This window comes from Crinia signifera, chromosome 3, assembly GCF_055691185.1.
Source record: "Crinia signifera chromosome 3, ASM5569118v1, whole genome shotgun sequence".
In the NCBI taxonomy this organism is placed as follows: domain Eukaryota; kingdom Metazoa; phylum Chordata; class Amphibia; order Anura; family Myobatrachidae; genus Crinia; species Crinia signifera.
This window is the reverse complement of record NC_139219.1, coordinates 131121478-131140355: the sequence shown is the minus strand read 5'-3', so window position 1 is coordinate 131140355 and position 18878 is coordinate 131121478. Positions and strand designations below refer to the sequence as shown.

Genomic DNA, 18878 nt, shown 5'->3' with positions numbered 1-18878 from the left:
CATACTGCACCAGCATATATCTCCTTACTTATCACAAAATATCTCCCATCTTGACCACTCCGCTCTGCACAAGATCTGCGTCTCTCTTCTGCACGGATCACTAGCTCCCATTCACTATTACAGGACTTTAATTGAGCTGCTCCCATCCTATGGAATGCCCTTTCACGCACAATAAGACTCTCCGCTAGCATCCAAACTTTCAAGTGTTCCCTGAAAACTCACCTCTTCAGGCAAGCCTATCATATTTAAGTTCTACACTCATAACCCTCTGAGGCACTTATGTATTAATTAGCTTCCCTTCTGGACTTGTAACTTGGTGGGACTGCTATGCTATTACTGGTGCCTGTCCTTGTGTTTCTCTCCTATATCCCTATAGATTGTAAGCTTGCAGCAGGGCCCTCCTACCTCCAAGTCGGTCTGTGATTACCCAGTTTGTTTTATCACTGTCTACTATTGTAAAGCGCAACTGAATCTGCTGCACTATATAAGAAACTGTAAATAAATAAATAAATCTTTTTTTATGTGGTGGCCAGGCTGTGATGCTCCTTAGGCTTTAACCCCTTCAGTGACAATCCCCAACATTTTCCAGGCTGTGCCTCAGAGTCCAGTCTGGCAAGCCCAAAAAATTATCAGGATTGCCACTGTTTAGAGATGGGCAGCGCTGCTGAGTTCAATCACCAGATTGATGTTATAATAAGGTGCCACGATTGAGAATTGTGGTAATTTATGTCCTCTCATGGCTTCAATTAATGTGCCTGTCCCACGAGGGTTTATTTAGCTGACCGTGTACAAAGCCAGTAATGTTATAATCTGACATTATCCTATTGTGTCAGCATTTGTATAATGGGGCCGCAGTTTTCTATGTTCACCGCTAAATGGTACATAGTGGCAAGGGGGAACCTTTGTCTGAGTGCTATGCTTCCGTCAGAGTCCTTACTAAGGTATAATCAGCGGGTGCCACTTATTGCGAACACTTCCGATTGCTATGTGGCCGGATTATCCACAGTGAGAGGGATGACTGGGTGCTTATTAGCGCGATTAGCCGGCAGACAGGTTTACTATTTAAGGCCCTTATCCATTACATATTTGGACAGAGTGATTTAAGGATATGTCAGGCTTACGTAATTACCGGATATGACGTCACTTGCGTGTCACACTCCAGGATTGTATTGGAACCTATCAAGAACTGCCTCCACTCTGCCCACCCCATTGGGGAATTCCAACAGGATCCATTGTGGCCCCCCAACAAACCCTCAATAACTGGATACCCCCAGGTGAATATATCCACTCACCACCATCTGATAGTGGACGTTTTCCATCCTTGCAATTCTGCCCATACTTCTGATCCTCCAGCAGATCCTGTGGGCACCATACCACCAGAGGCATCACCTGAGGGTTCCATCACCCCCACAGATTCCTCCAGCGGCACCGGATCAGGATACCGTACAACTAGAGAGGACTTGTGACTTTCCCTTTGACCCCATCCTACCACCTGTGGGTCCACCTACCCCCACAGATTCCTCCAGCAGCATCAAAATTAGGATACCATATGGAGAGGACCTGTGACTGTCCATCAGTCCCCATTCACAGCAGAGATATTGCTAAAGTGCACTTGCCAAAAATCATTTGATTATTTACTATAGAAGTCTCATGTTATTTTTTGTTCCAGCATCCTTCCTGTGAGTGAGGTCTATTTTTTTAGTTCAGTGCACTACATTTTAAAAAGATAAAGATTTTTACTTTGATAATTGGTGTTTTTTTTAATCCATTGTAGTTTCAGCACTGCTTCTTTGTTTGTATTTCAATTGCGTGTCAGCATGACACGCGGATATACAAACTGATTATGGTTTGGCGCCATTTTTCGCACACACACAAGGTATAAATAGCTCTAGGCCAGAAGCAGATTTCTTATTGAAGGAATGACTGGACGACACATCTTGGTTCTGGATGACACACTGGTGGATAAACTCTATTTGGATACAAGTGCGATAATTTTTTGTCTTGTTAAAGTTGGATATGTAATTATTATTATAAAGATTTTGATGTAATGTGTGCTGAAAGCACCGACCAAGGATCTAGAGATAATTTGAAAAGAAGTGAGAGAGCGGCTATTAAAAAGCTTGAAGAAAATAACAATATAGTCATTAAAATGGCTGATAAAGGGGGGGGGGGGGTATTGTGGTTTTGGATCGCAATGATTATTTAGAGAAAGCATATCGTCTTCTTAATGACGAAATCACATATAAACGCCTTACTTTTGATCCAACCCCCCATATTATCAAAACCATTAGATCTCATTTAGATGATGGTATTTCTAAAAAATTATTGCGGGCATTAATTCAGCCACATCTGGGCTTTCTGAGTTTGTAGATATGCACATACAAAAATATGTTGTTAAGCTAGATTCTTACACAAAGGATTCGACTGAAATCCTGATGTGGTTAAAAGATTTTGAATGGAAAACTTCCTACCGATGGTGTACCATCGATGTGGAGGCGCTTTACACCTCCATACCTCACGATGGAGGGTTAGGTGCCATTAAATACTTTTTGGATAAAGATCACTCTCTTGACGATAATTTTCGTAATTTTGTCATCAAAAGTATTAAGATCGTTATGGAAAATAATGTTTTCGTTTTTCAGGGTGAATTCTTCGCACAACAGGTAGGGGTAGCTATGGGAACGCCATATGCACCCAGCCTGGCCAATTTATATCTGGGCAAATGGGAGGAAAATAACCCTGAAATCACTGAGGTTTATAAAAAAAACATCATTGGGTATCATCGATACATCGATGATATTATCATAATTTGGGATGGTGAGGAAACCCTGTTTAATGAGTTTGTGTCCAATATCAATATCAATGATTTTAACTTACGCTTCACTTCTAAAACTGATAAAAATGTGATTGAGTTCCTTGATTTACTAATTGACACTACACATTGGTCTGTTGATAATCCTACCATCGAGACCTGCACGTTTATTAAAAAGGTTGACAGCAACAGCTATGTCCACTTCAATAGCTGTCATCACAAAAAGTGAATCAAGAATATTCCGTACTCCCAATTTGTGAGGGTGCGGAGGAACTGTGCAACCGGTAGTAAATTTGAAGAGCAAGCTAATATTTACAGCGAAAGATTTCTACAAAAAGAATATCCTCAGGAACTGGTTACTAAATGTAAAGAGAGAGCCTTACAGAGAGATAGAAATGATCTCCTTACATATAAAAGTAGAACTAATGACCAAAAAAATCTTGTCCCATTTGTCACCCGCTTTAACAGTGAGAGTTATAAAATCAGACAAATATTGGCTAAACACTGGGATGTTTTATTACTAGATCCTATTCTTAGACCTATACTACCACCACAACCCCAAGTTATTTTTAAGAAGGCAATGTCTTTAAAATCATCACTGGCTCCTAGCATGTTGAAAAATATTTCTGATACTGATGAGAGCTAGTTAAAAACTAGTAACGGCTTTTACCCTTGCAGTAAGTGTAAAATCTGCAAATATGCGGATAAAGAAAGAATTTCTTTTTCTAATTTTGATCATACTCACTCCTACAAGGTGAAAAGCCGTATGACATGTCTTTCCACACATGTTATCTATATGCTAACATGTAAATGTGGGAAACAAAAATATATTGGTAAAACAAAGAGGGCCTTGAAACTACGTATTCTTGAACATTCTAGAAATATTAAAAATAAGGTTCTATCTCACACTGTTCCTAGACATTTTGCTGCATGCTGCTCCTCAAATGTCGACAATCTCACTTTTAAAGCGATAGAGCATATTACCCTCGATGAAAGGGGGGGTGATATCCTTAAAAAACTTAGTAGGCGAGAAACTTATTGGATATATACCCTTGGTACACTCGCCCCTCATGGTCTTAATGAGGGTGTGGACATCGTACCCTTTCTGCACTAAATAGTGGATCTGTGGTGTTCTTCCCACTGACACCACGTTGTTGTGAGGTTTTCCTCCTTCGTGGTGCCGATGGTGGTTGGATCATCCCTTCTCCACTGTGCAGACCGGTGTCCATATCTTCATTGTTTAGTTTATTACCATTCACATCTTGTTTTATGTCTTTTATATGTCTTTTATATTTCTCATCTAGGGGATCTATCACTTAGTACTGTGTTTTTTAAAATTTATATAAAATTATTTTTATGTATTTGCGCTATGCAATATTGTATTAGATATAAATATTTCTATTTACTGTATTTTATATTGATACTTTCTCCGTCTTTCAGCCGGTGATGTTTATTGTCCACCGGTTGTATCTGTTAAAACACTATTTTCTATGTTCCCCCTGTTTTTAGTGCTGTGTAATGAATATTCAGCTACTCAGTATGTTACCTGATAGATATCAGCTGCTTTCAATTAAGAACAAATCTGCTGGGTATTTAAACATCCACCTTACCTACCATGGACACGCCTCCTGACGAAGTCCAATGACGAAACGCGTTGGGGCGTTTCCATCTGATGCTGAGATCACTGGTTTCCTATCTGGTCCGCGCTGTTTGTATCTGTTGTTTCCCGCTGTGAAAGTTTGGTCCCAGCTGCTGCTGTTACATCTGAGCCGGAGTGACCGCCGCTGCTGATACACGCTAGACGGTGTGACTGGAGTCCCCAGTGCCCGCCCCGCTACCTGCTGAGAGTACCTACGTTGCACAAAACATCGTGTTGGATCGACTGGTGTCCCCAGTGCCTGCACTGCGACGTGCTCTAGGAGCGGTGATTATGTTTGTGTTTCACGCGGTTACATTTATTATGCTATGTATGTGAGCTTTCTTTTATTGAGTTACAGTAAATACTTCATATAAACTTTGCTCACGCTGTGCGCTCCTTCTTTCTCTGTTTCTACATACCGCCATTTGGGGCCTGACTAGCCCATAGAAGTGAGCTGCACCATATCTCCATATACAGATACTTATACAGCATTTTATTCATTAATGATATTGCGCAGAAGTATCTGTTTGTATGTATATATTATTATTATTATTAATATATTATTAATATTAATTATTAATAGAGGTATTACTTCTTCTTGATTCTACTAAATGTATTTTATTCGGGCTACCGAAGCAAAATATAAAAGGGATTATTAAAATTATTATTAAGTCTCTGTGTGTTATCTTATGGTGTGTCATAAACCCTTTAAACCACAGGTCTTCAACCTGTGGCCCTCCAGATGTTGTGGAACTACATTTCCCATCAAGCCCTGACAGTTTTGGCATGCTCTTATAGGAAAAAATGTGGCAATGCATGTTGGAACATGTAGTTTCACAACATCTGGAGGGCCATAGGTTGAAGACCCATGCAAACCATTTAATCTGTTTCACACAATTTCACTTCTCTATTTATCGAATCATACTTTCCTACCCACTGGAAAACTGTTGGAGTATCCTATTTTTCTTTTCCTGTAGTCTCCTGCAGCCACATAAGGGTAGGTGACAGTATATTTATATAAATCAGGGCAGTATTGATGGTGGTTAGCCATCCAATGGTTAGCATTACTGCCGCACAGCACTGAGGTCATGGGTTAAAATTCCCACCATGGCTCTAACTGTGCGGAGTTTGTATATTCTACCCGTACTTGCGTGGGTTTCCTCCGGGTACTCCTATTTCCTCCCACAATCAAAAAATATACTAGTAGGCTAATTGGCTCCCAATAAATTAACCCTAGAATGTCCGTTTGTGCGTGTACATGTGGTAGGGAATATAGATTGTAAGCTCCACTGGGGAAGGGAAAGATGTGAAAGTTCAACTATACTCTGTAATGCACTGCGGAATATGTATGTGCTATATAAGAACTTAATAAATAAAATCAATGCAATATGTAGGAGGCTAAAATAATAATTTACCCCTACTCATGGACCCATGAATCCTGGGCATTTCCAAGTCTTGGGAACAGGGTCTATAGATATGACAGTGTGGCCATACCACCAGATGTAACCTGCTTTGTTTCCTCTCCAGGAGACAAAAAAAAGTAGCCAATTATGGTGAAGGCATTTTGGTATGTGGTTCTAGTGTGCTTCAGAAAGATGGCCCATTATTAACATGACCAGTTTGGACACATCACATTTGGGAGATGGTTCATACAAATGACTTGAGCACAAAATTAAGACAATGTTTATTTTTGTGGTTATAAAGAGCAGATGATGTAACTTTAATAAACATTCCTTGATCTGCTCATTGAACTGTCGGTCTTCATTCTCTTTCTCTATGTTTAGACCTTTCTTTATACTGCTTTGGGCTTCGGTCTCTCTTTTTATCTCGGTCTCTTTCCCTTTTATCTTCTCTGTATTTATCTTTGGAGCTGTTGTAGTTGCTACGTTCTCGAGAATGACTGCGTCTCCTGGATTCCTTCTTATCACTCCTCCTCTTCTCTCTACAATAGTCTTCCTCTTGTCTCCGGTGGCGGCCATCCTTTTCAGTCTCCTGTAACAAGGGAAACTTATTAATGCTTACCAAAATTCTTCCAATCTTTTAATATTACCCTAATCACTTTTTATAAATCCTCCCCCTTATTCTGACGACTCCCCAAATATCGAATGAATACATTTCATATATTTATAAAACACCACCCTGGCTGTAATGCTTTTTGGCAATGGTTATAAGCTGGAGTAATAAGAAGCATTATATTATGTACTTCTATATTATATAGAAATTGTCCATAAAACACCCCCAAAAAACCTTTTGTATCAAAAAATGTTTTCCCTACAAGGCCTTGTTGGGATGTTTGGAGCAAGTGCAGCAAAAGCATATGAGGGCATATGTACTGTACTTTAAGAAGCATACCTTTTAAACATGATACAAATGTATCTTGTGATGCAATGCACCTAACTTTTATGCGAATGCAACCAGTTTCTGTGTTAAGTGCATGGATTGGCTGGTTTAAATGGCATTGGACTGAATTAGCATGGATCGTGAATTAGCGAAAAAGCCGTTGCCTGCAATGAAAAAAAGTCACCACAAAGAAAGAAATAAACACCAATTGCGCTGCATTCGCTGATATAGTTGCAAAATCCATAACACCGAAGAATACCTTCCATCTGAGTGAGTCTGAAGCCCTGTACATACGGGACTATGCCGGCCTCTGTGCTGAGTGACAGGCTTCAGCACTAGCAATGCACCCCACTATGCTGTGTGCTGAGTGGGGTTTGCTTATTGTTTATAGGCAGAACCCCAAGATTCAGCGGGAAAGATATTGCAAGCACAATCTTTCCCCGCAGGAGATTATGACTGCACGTCGCCATCCCTGCAGAGCATACACATGGAGCGATCCGTGCTCCATTTCTAAGCTATCTAGTCAGTTGGCTTACAAATGCCGCTGAAACCACCCTGGTGTGTGTGCACATTAAGACATCCATAAATCTGCTAAAGAAACAGGGTGGAAGTGGTTATTGCTGACGTAAGAGACAAACCCCAAAAAATGCACACCTGTGTGGACAAACACATATAGAAAACCCCATGTTTTCATCCCTAAATGCTGGCTACATGTTAATCAAACTGCGACTGCTATGCGTATGAATCTGGCCAATTATTCAAATAGCAATCCATGCTAAATTAGGCCCAATGTCTGCAAAAGTGCAACTGTTTCTGCTACGAAGTTGAGTGGCTTTAGGGGGCCTGGATGAAAAATGACATGAAAGTCTGATTTGCAGGTGGACATGGGATTTTTTTTTTTTTAGTAATGAACCAAGTGCATGCTTTTACTTACAATTTAAAGTCCTACACATATCAGTTGCAACTCCACCTGTGGCTAAATAGGCAAAACAGTTTGGTAATGGGGAGTTTGCACACAGATTTAGCCGAGTGGGAGCATATCATGGGCACATAGGCGGACTTGTTGGCTATGCTGAGGTTTGTATACAGAAATCCAAGTGCAGTGCTGGAACAAGCGTGTGCTGATAACGAGATTCAAATCCATTCAGTTCAATGCACGTGTAGTAGTGGTATACCAGTGTTCAAATTCTTTCTGGCCCCATTGTAGGGTACAAATCAGACAAATGAATGTGAATACTTAGCACCAACAGAGAAAACATAGATTTTCCTAAATAGGAATAGGGTTCATAAAGCACATTGAGAGAAGTGCTATAAAACATGTGCACAATGCCTTTCTCTACATGCAGCCAAAAAGCCCCTTTAAATTGGATAGGGGGATAAAAAAAAAAGGGAATCGCAGAAATACAGGAGGGGCAATTGGGGGGTGGGGGGAGAACTACTGGGTGGCATTACTGCAGCTTGCTGGGATGGAAATGGGAAATGTCTTGTTTTACTTACTCAGTATTAACCCCTCACTCATGCACCTGAGTGGTATTACCGAACTAATTGAGCATCTACCACTATCCATATTTAATTTACAGGAACCCAATGTTCTAAAGCATGGGTCCTCAAACTGCGGCCCTCCAGATGTTGTGAAACTACAGATCCCAGCATGCCTTGCCACAGTTTTAACACTCCCTTATAGCAAAACTGTGGCAAGGCATGCTGGGATTTGTAGTTTCACAATATCTGGATGGCCACAGTTTGAGGACCGATGTTCTAAAGCCTCACATAGAGATAGGAAATGTACCCAAGGCTAGAGCTCAATTTGTGTTCAATTGCATCTTGTAGCATTCAGAAGTATGTTGAGGTGTCCCTACCTTGGCAGAATAGATGGAGCATCATTACATTTACTACAGTACATTACTAAATGCAAATTATTGTTTTCAGTTCGCAGCGCTTTAGGACAGCAAGGAGATGTGTTTGTAGATAGGATTAAAAAAATTAGCAGACAGCATCCTATATAAGCTTATACTTTTATAAGCCTGTTTTATTATACACAAATGTTTCTTAGCAATGGTGTGTAGGGCTATACTCCATAGCAAGACATGATTTTACAGATAATGCCCACCGCCAACAAATGATTGAGAGAGAATTGCAATTAGGCCACATTTATAAGCACGTAGGATAGAAAATAATCATATAAAGCCAAACCAAAATTAGGGCTGACATTTCCTTCTCCACTGAGGTTACAAATGTGGTCGGTCTGTCATTATCATTGTGTGTACACACACACACACACACACACACACACACGTCTATATAATGGTACATTGTTTTACAAAGAAGGTAGGTATTTGCACTTGGAACAATGTTTTACTGAAATATCATGTTGAATGCCAAAATAGATCTCTGTTTGGCAGGTGAGAATTTGATTTAAAAACTAAAAAACAAATTCCAGTCGGAAAAAAAATGAAATATATTTTCCATAATTTTTTAATATATATTTTTAGTGTACTTTTACAGAAGAGACACATTTGCCTAGTGGAAAATGTAAATTATGTAATTTTAGGCTTTGAGCAGTCCAATGAAATCTAGGTCATAGGTCTAAGTTTTAGTACATACAAGCTTGCCTAACACATTAAATGAGAAAGACCTTGTTTAAAAGGAAAAATATGATGAACGCATTGTGGTGGAAAGGATTTTTTTTACTAACAACCAAGAAAAGAATGGTTATTTAAATAAAGTAGGGTTTATGAAAGCCAAAATGTAGTTTTTCCCCCTGCTTTAATTCTTCCTCTCGCAGATTATTGCTATTAAGAACTGAAAACCACAATGCATGGTGGAATATTTTCCCTTTTTGGGTTATCTTTAGGAAAACCACACTATTATATAATTAACTGTACATTTTAAGGTTAGAAACATGCTGCCATGAATCCAATAACCTGACAACGATTACAAAGTCCAGTAGAGATCATCATTAAAATTATTAGTGAGGTTTACTAACAAAAAAAAAAACGTCAGCCAGTTGAAACACTCAAAATCTTGTCCAAAAAGTATTAACCAAAATCCTGAATAAGTAACAAAAACAACTGGCAATTACACTGGTAATACTAAAAGGTGCCCAAACACTAAAACACCTGCTTTCTTATTTGTGCGCATAAATTAGCCTTGAAATCTTTTGTCCTTCCTGGACAAAAGATTTCAGGCAAGCGCACATCTTCACCAAACATTTCTCTTAAGATCCCATGTGCGTTCCTATGGATCTTTTGCTAAATCTTCTGATCTTTCAGGCAGCATGTAATATCAACAGATTTAGCAAAAGATCCGTGGGAGCTCGCATCCGATCGAGATTGGCAAGTTTGCGGACGATTTTGTGATCAAAATCGGACAATCTGTCAGAGATCGGCAAAAAAGAAATATCAGATTCTTACCTGATAATATGCTTTCCTCTACTCCACCATGGCAGCCATTACATATGGGTTTTTCCCTGATTGGGTAGCTTTGGAAAGGAAAAAAAGACTCCTCCTGTATAAAAGGCTCCTCCTCCTTCCTGCTTGTGTCTTTATTCCTAGCTCTCAAACACAAACAGTTAGTTGCACAAAAATACAGGGTAGGGAACTATGCTGCCATGGTGGAGTAGAGGAAAGCATATTATCAGGTAAGAATCTGATATTTCCTCTACCTCCCCCATGGCAGCCATTACATATGGGTAATACCCAAGCAGTTCCACATTCTAGGGCTGGGCAAATCATATTTCAACATAACGATAACTTTCATAAGAGTTTTTTTATTTTTATATATTATTATTTATTTTATTTTTTTTATATTTATATCACTGCAGACAATACCTTACGTCCAAACTTTGCGTCTGCTGACGCCATCACATCTAACCTATAATATCTGGCAAAGGTGTGCACCGAAGCCCATCCTGCGGCTTTACATAGCTCTAATATGGATGCTTCGCCCTTTTCTGCCCATGAAGCTGCCATTGCTCGGGTTGAATGCGCCTTCAGCCCTTTAGGCGGCTCTTCTTCCATTGCTTTATAAGCTTCCAGGATACAACACCGAATCCATCGGGCAATCGTCATTTTTGACGCCTTCTGCCCTTTGTTCTTACCCTCTGTCAGTACAAATAGGTTCTTATCCTTTCTGATTTCTACAGTCCTTTGTTTATATATAGTTAGGGCCCTAACTACATCCAGCTTGTTCAATCGAACTTCCTTATTTTTGGGATTCCCGCAGAACGACGGGAGTACAATCTCCTGATTCACATGAAAGTTCGATACAACTTTGGGTAAGAACTGCGGGTTTGTCCGTAATACTATTTTATCTTCAAACTCATTCATGAAGGGCTCTTCTGACCACAGTGCCTGTATTTCCGATACTCTTCGGGCCGACGTTATAGCCACAAGGAATGCCACTTTCCAAGTAAGCATTTTAAGCGAGACTTCTTGTAAAGGCTCAAAAGGTTCTTTAGTGAGCGCATTGAGCACTAAATTCAAATCCCATGGTGCTAACGGCTGATGAAACCTTGGCCTTATCTTTTTCGCCGCTTGAAAAAACCTCTGGATATATCTATCCTCTGCTATATTTTTATCTAACATGGCTGCCAGTGCTGACACCTGCACTTTCAGAGTGCTAACTGCCAGTCTTCTATCCAGGCCTTCTTGCAGGAAGTCTAATATTACTGGAATCTGCTCTGGGCTTCTGTTTTTCTCCCTGCACCATGCTGTGTACTTTAACCAAGTCTTGTAATACACCTTAGATGTATTCCGCTTCCTTGCTTTAAGTAAGGTCTCCACCACCTGACTAGAGAACCCCTTCTTTAGCAGTGTCCTGGTCTCAACAACCACGCCTTCAGATTCCAGGCTGATGGTTGAGGTTGCTGTACTCTGCCCTGTACCAGCAGATCCGCCCTCTTTGGGAGTTGCATCGGTCCCTCTATTGTCATACGAAGTAGTTGGGGAAACCATGGCCTTCTGGGCCAACTTGGCAAGATTGCGATCACCGTCGCCTTCTCCCTTTGCACCTTTCTTAGGAACCTTGGGATTATTGGGAACGGTGGGAATGCATAAAGAAGTTGCTTTGGCCAAGTTGCTGTTAGCGCGTCCCACTGCTCGGCTTGTGGGTCCTGGAACCTTGAAAAGTACCTCTCTACTTTCCTGTTTTGCCTTGATGCCATGAGATCCACACACGGGTCGCCCCATTTTTTCACCAGCATTGCAAAGACCTCTCCGTTCAGTCCCCATTCTCCTGATAAACACAGGGTCCTGCTTAGGCCGTCCGCCACTTGGTTGTCCTTGCCTGCCAAGTAAACCGCTTTTAAACTTTGTACTTGCCCCTCTGCCCAGGCCAGCAGTCTCTCGGCCTCCTGCATCATGCCTAGGCTCCGCGTACCTCCTTGCCTGTTTATGTATGACACCACTGCTTGGTTGTCCGATCTGACTACAAGCTCCTTGTTCTTCACCCTTGTCTGAAAAACTCTGCATGCACACACTACTGCTCTCATTTCTTTGAGATTCGAGTGCATTTTCTTCTCGTCTGTTGACCAGACCCCTTGGGACGACTGACCCTCGCATACCGCCCCCCAGCCAGTTCCACTTGCGTCTGTCGTTATCACTACCTGATCGAGTAGATGGAACAGTCTTCCTGCCTGCAACCTGCTTCTGTCTGACCACCACCTCAGATCTTCTTTCGCCCTTTGTGTTAGCCAAATTCGCTGGGTCAGATCCTTGTTGTTGCCATTCCACTGCGTCAGATAGCACCTCTGCTATCTGACTTTTCTCGTATGGAACCTTGCCCACTGTAAGGTTTCCAACGCCGAGGCCATCAGTCCTAACACCTTCATACATGCTTCCGCTGTTGTCACTGATTTTCTTAGCAAGGGTTTTATTGACTGGATCAACTTCTCCTGTCTTTCTGGCGTCAAGGTGACCCGGAGCGCCCGAGTGTCCAAGATCACCCCCAAGTACTTTATCTTGTTTGATGGTTCTAATTGGCTTTTGCTTTTGTTTATCAACCAACCGTGCTTTGTCAAAAACTGTAAGACCTCCTCGGTGTGTTTCACTGCCAGTTCCCTTGTTTCCGCCATGATTAGCAAGTCGTCTAAGTACGGCCATATCACTAGGCCCCTTTGTCTTAATTTTGCCACTAACACAACTAGTATTTTGGTAAACGTCCTCGGCGACGTCGCTAGGCCAAACGGTAGTGCCCTGAATTGGTAGCTTATCCCCTGGATAGAAAACCTCAGGTACCTCTGATGACTGACACAAATGGGCACGTGAAGATACGCGTCTTTGAGGTCTATAGAGGTCATGTAAGCGTCCTTCTTGAGGTCTGGTAATATACCTCTTACCGACTCCATCTTGAACGTTCTTACTTCTACTAGCTGGTTCAATTTTCTTAGATCCAGTATTGTCCTGAATCCCCCCGACGGTTTTCGTACCACGAAAAACCGTGAATACCAGCCCTCTCCTATTTGTGATTGTGGTGGTGCTGTACCACTCTTTCAGGCTGGATAATAAGGCTTCCTTCTCCACCGGGTTCCTTGGTATTGGAGATTCTGTGAAGAATGACCCTGGACGTTCTTTGAACTCTACCTTGTATCCTTGTCGTATAATCTCCAGTACCCACTTGTCCGAAGTGGACACCTCCCAGGCGCTCTGAAACTCGAGCAGCCTGGCCCCCACCGCCTGGGGTTCGGCGTCATTGTGTATTTTGTTTTGTGGCGAATTTGCTATCTCTGCCTCTTTGGGCCCGAAAATTCGCCCTTGACAGCCAGGTACCTCTCCTGTACCCTCTGCCCGGCCTATAGCTTCTTGCCTCTCTATACTCCTGACTCTGGAACTTGAAGTTTCTGTTTCCAGGTGTTTTCCTACTTTGTTTTTCTTGAGGCAGCCACACTGATTTGCCCCCAGAAATTTTTGTAATGATCTGGTCTAGCTGAGTACCAAACAGGTAGTCACCTTGAAAAGGTAGAGTCAATTTATTCTTCGACTGTACGTCAGCTGCCCATGGTTTGAGCCTGGTCACTGCTGCTGCCGCACCGGCTCTAGCCGCCAGTCTCATTGCGTCAAGTGATGCTTCGCACATGAACTCTATTGCCAACTGCACGTTCTGCACGGTTTTGAGCAGCTCAGACCTCTTTATGCCGTCCAGCATGTCTGCCTCCAACTGATTACACCACTCTCGCGTCACTCTAGACGTGATGGCCATGGCTGCTGCCGGCCTCAGTGCTGCCCCTGCAACCAGATGTTGCTTCCTCAGCCCCAGCTCCATTCGACGTTCCATTGGGTCTTTGAAATTATTCGCGTCCTTCAAAGGGAGGGTCGTCTTTTTCGAAAGTCTCGCAATTGCTGCGTCTACTTTCGGCAGCTCATCCCACGCCGTAGTGAGATCTGCCTGAAATGGGTACATCTTCCCCATTTTAGCCGGGACCACAGTCCTTTTATCCGGATGCTTCCATTCATCCAGAACTATCTCTGTTAGAGGCTGAGACAATGGGAAAATTTTATTCCTCTTCTTCTTGTCTCTAAACAATAATTCTTGTAACTTAAGCTCCTCTGGGGCCTCTTCTATATTAAGTGCCTTGTTTATCAAGGCCAACAAATTTTCCACCATATCAACACTGAAGTCACTCTCAGTTTTGTCCACTGGTGTATCCTCTGTGTCCTCTATAGCCTCTGCTGTAGAGATTCCTGGTTCCTCCCCAGACTCTCCCTCACTCATGCGGGAGCGCCCCCTTTTTCCGGTTGCTTTCGCCAGGTCTTCCTGGGTCACAAAAGTCCCGGTCAGGGCTGTTTTGATCATGTCCACCAATCCGGACATTTGTGACAATGGGATCCTTGGGACTTTACATGTCTCACATACACTGCCCACATGTTTCTCTGGCAAGTTTTTGTCACACATCAGGCATTTGTCAACATGTTGTTTCTTGTGCCTGGCTTTTCCTGCTTTGTCCTTACTGCTGTCGGACCTGCACAATACAAGCCCTTAGTTACTATCTATGTATACACTTTCATCTCCTGCTCCACTTTCATGGTGGCTTACCCCGACTTTTGCATGGCCTGTCTCTTCTCTTCCTCCATTTCTAGGTAATCTAGTCTAAAAAGACATGATACCTCAGTGTCAAGCGGCAAATAAGGCACAACCACTCACGTTTGTGAGCCCACTTACCACCCAGTGGTAACTTTCTGCCTCCAACGCGATCTCTGCTTGCCGCTGCTTGCACACACTGCTGGGAGCTCCGTTGGTGCCATAGTCTCCTAGCACTGCGGCTCATATACCCGCGCGCCGGCCCCCCTCCAATCCGGGCCGGCCGCGTCATCCAGCCGCGCCTCGCGTGCACGTGCCCCGCGTTCCCGGGCGTGCGCTCTCATGCAGCTGACGCTGCAGCGCCCGTCGTCATCTTCCGGAGCCTCCCGCGCGCGCCCGCCTTCTCACTCGCAGCTTCCTGTTGCTGCGAGCGTCCCCGACGCCCGCCCGGCTTCACAACTGATGGACCCGGACAGATGACCGCTCCCATGGCCACCTAGGACGCCACCGCCTGTAGCCGCCCACACCTGAGGACGGCATGCGGCCCGTGAGACTCCGGCACTCTCAGGTACCCTTTCTCCCCTCCATAACCCCGAAGGGGATGAGGGGAGGATTTAGCCAAAACTTCGCAGGGCAAGCCACCACCTTTCTGCTACCCATTCTTTTAGGGAAAGGAAAAAAAGACACAAGCAGGAAGGAGGAGGAGCCTTTTATACAGGAGGAGTCTTTTTTTCCTTTCCAAAGCTACCCAATCAGGGAAAAACCCATATGTAATGGCTGCCATGGGGGAGGTAGAGGAAAAAATAATTCTAGTGCAGGGTTCCTCAAACTATTTCACTCTGGGACCCCAACAAACAATACAAATAATGACAGGACCCCATCAAGTTACTGCAGAAGGTGATCACATCACATGTGTAGTAAGCAGACAGCACATACATGGCAGCATTGTGGAGGCACAAAACGATGGGATGAGTCTAACAGACAATTCAACAACTTTTCCAGACTCAGTGACTGAGATTAGAAAAGTCATCAGCTTGATGGTCAGCAACACGGAGTCGCGACCCCATGCTGAGAAGTTCGGGACCCACTTTGGGGTCAGGACCCACAGTTTGAGAACCACTGTTCTAGTGTGTCGGCACCTTAATTATTCATGAAAATCACAAGACTACAGTTGGACATGATGGAATGGGCCGAGAAATCAGCCCAAATTGGGTCAGTGTGATATCCCTTCAGGTCTGACGCGCAAGGGACCTGAGGGGCCTTGGACCTCCCTCCCGGCAGTGGGCTGGGTGGGGAACAGGGGTCGAATGCGATCCATCACAAGGACAGCATGTGATGGATCGCATGTGACCCTGCAGCTCGGGACAGTCCCAAACGACTTGTGGGTGATCAGCTGGGCATACCATGCTGCGTGAAATCACTGTAGTGTATGACCAGCTTTAAGGCCTCTATACACTAGCCGATTTTGGTCAGATTTCGGCCAGATCAGTCGGATCTGGCCGAAATCGGACCAAAATCGGCTAGTTTTGATGTCCCCTCAGATCCGATGCGCGGTCCCGTGCGCATCTGATCTGCGTCGGGTGGTCGGACCTGCTGCAAGTCCGACCTCCTGACTTGGGACCTAGTGGGGCGGCGCGGCGGTGGAGGGAGCAGGGGGGGCTGGGGACGCTGCGGGGGACACAGGCGGCATAGAGCTGGGCAGGGGGAGCCGGGAGCTGTCAGTACTGAATTTAAAAAAAAAGCCCATACAATGAATGGGCGGCCTGTGATTGGCTGAGCGCTCTCTCAGCCAGTCAGCAATTGGCTGAGAGAGCGCTCAGCCAATCACAGGCTGCCCATTCATTGTATAGGCTTTTTTTTCTAGCACTGACAGCTCCCGGCTTCCTCTGCCCGGCTCTATGCCGCCTGTGTCCCCCGCAGCGTCCCCAGCCCCCCCCTGCTCCCACCAGCAGCCCTGCTCTGTAGCCCCCCCGCCCCCCCCCCTGCTCCCCGTTTTTTTTTACATGTGATAAATCGAGACGATTTATCACATGTAAAAAATGGCACATCAAGTGCCAATCTAATCAAGCTCCCCCGGGGAGCAGTCGGGGAAGCTCAGGGGGAAGTCAGGGGCGACTTGTCCTAAGGACAAGTCGCCCTAGTGTATGGGTGCCTTAACACTAGAGAGCCCTAGATCATAATACTTTTGTAATCTCTGCTAATAGGAGATTCAATTACATGATTGTCATTGTATTGTTATTCCCAGAGATAAGAAAAGGCCTTTGGAGTTTCTTTTATCCCCAGTGTAAAGCTTTTGACACTGTCCCACATCGCAGACTGTTAAATAAACTTGAAAGCTTGGGATTGGATTCTAAAGGCCCCCATACATTAGCCCGACTTGTCCTAGGGACAAGTCGGACCTGATTTCCCCGGCAGCTCCCCGGGAGGGGAACACACGATTAGGCACTTGATGTGCCAAGTTTTGCATATGATAAATCACCATGCGATTTATCATATGCAACTACCGGGGAGCTGCAGTGGGAGATGCGGGCAGGGGGAGAGCCGGGCAGAGTCAGCGGCGGCAGATGCTGGGGACCTGTAGGGGGGGGGGGGGGATGGATCCGAGCATCGTCAGCTGTCAAATAGGCAGCGGGCGGGGGGGGCGCTGGAGAGCTGGGCAGGGGACACAGAGGCAGTGTGCGCGGGGGTGAATGCCGGTGAACTGACGAGGGAGCTGGGCAGGAGGATCGGGGACTCACTCTGCGTCTGCAAGGGAGAAAAAAAAAATGTTACAAATGAATGGGCAGCCAGTGATTGGCTGAGAGCTCTCAGCCAATCACTGGCTGCCCATTCATTTGTATTGTTTTTTTCTCCCTTGCAGACGCAGAGTGAGTCCCCGATCCTCCTGCCCAGTTCCCTCGTCAGTTCACCCCCATGCGCGCTGCCTGTGTCCCCTGCCCGGCTCTCCAGCGCGCCCCCCCTCCGCTGCCTATTTGACAGCTTACGATGCCCGCCCCCCCCCCTGCAGTTCCCCAGCATCTGCTGCTGACTCTGCCCGGCTCTCCGGCGTTCCCCGCCCGCTGCTACTGCTCGCCTCTCACTGCCCTCGCAGTGTCCCCCGCCCGCTGACCCTGCTGCCCGGAGGATGCACATAAGATTTAGGAAATCTTATGTGCAGCCGGTCCAACTGCCCGACTCCGATCCGATGCGCACGGGACCGCACATCGGATCGGAGGGGATGTTTAAACATGCGATTTGGGCCGATTTCATGGCCCGATTCATCCGAATCGGGTGAAATCGTGCCCAAATCGCATAGTGTATGGGGGCCTTTAGATAGTTGAATGGATAAGAGCGTGGTTGCAGGACAGAAAACAGAGTTGTAGTAATTGGAGTACAGTCAAAGGAGGGAAAGGTTACAAGTGGAGTACCCCAGGGATCTGTACTTGGACCAGTGCTTTTTAATATCTTTATTGGTGATATTGCAAATGGAATTGAGGGTAAAATGTGCCTTTTTGCAGATGACACAAAGGTATGCAACAGGGTAGACACACCAGGAGGGGTAAAACAAATGATTGAGGATCTAGGTAGATTAGAGGAATGGTCAAGAGCATGGCAACTACAGTTTAATGCCAAAAAATGCAAAATCATGCACTTGGGTCTCAGAAATCCAAAGACTAAATATAGTATAAATGGCACTATAATGGAAACTACTGAGGAAGAGAGGGATCTAGGTGTCACTATTTCAGGTCACTTAAAGGCAGGTAGGCAATGTAACAAAGCAATGAAGAAGGCAAGTCAGATGCTTGGTTGCATCGGGAGAGGTATCAGCAGTAGAAAGAAAGAAGTAAGAATGCCACTGTATAGGTCATTGGGTACGACCTCACCTAGAGTATTGTGTTCAGTTCTGGAGGCCATATCTCCAGAAGGATATAAATACATTAGAGACTGTACAAAGAAGGGCAACTAAAATGGTGCATGGCTTACATCACAAAACGTACCAGGAAAGACTAAAAGATCTTAATATGTATACTTTAGAGCAGAGAAGGGAAAGGGGGACATGATAGAAACTTTCAAATATATCAAGGGTTTTAA

General features: G+C 44.4%; 1 protein-coding gene across 1 annotated transcript in view; it reads right to left on the bottom strand.

Moving 5' to 3' along the window:
* Positions 1–6118: 6118 nt before the first annotated feature.
* PPIL4 (peptidylprolyl isomerase like 4) overlaps positions 6119–18878 on the bottom strand; it is a 54551-nt gene continuing 41791 nt past the window's right edge. Inside the window, exon 13 of the mRNA XM_083176516.1 lies at positions 6119–6443. Within this exon, the coding sequence (XP_083032642.1) occupies positions 6213–6443 (231 nt within the window). The 3' untranslated portion in view covers positions 6119–6212. The remainder of the gene's footprint in view (positions 6444–18878) is intronic.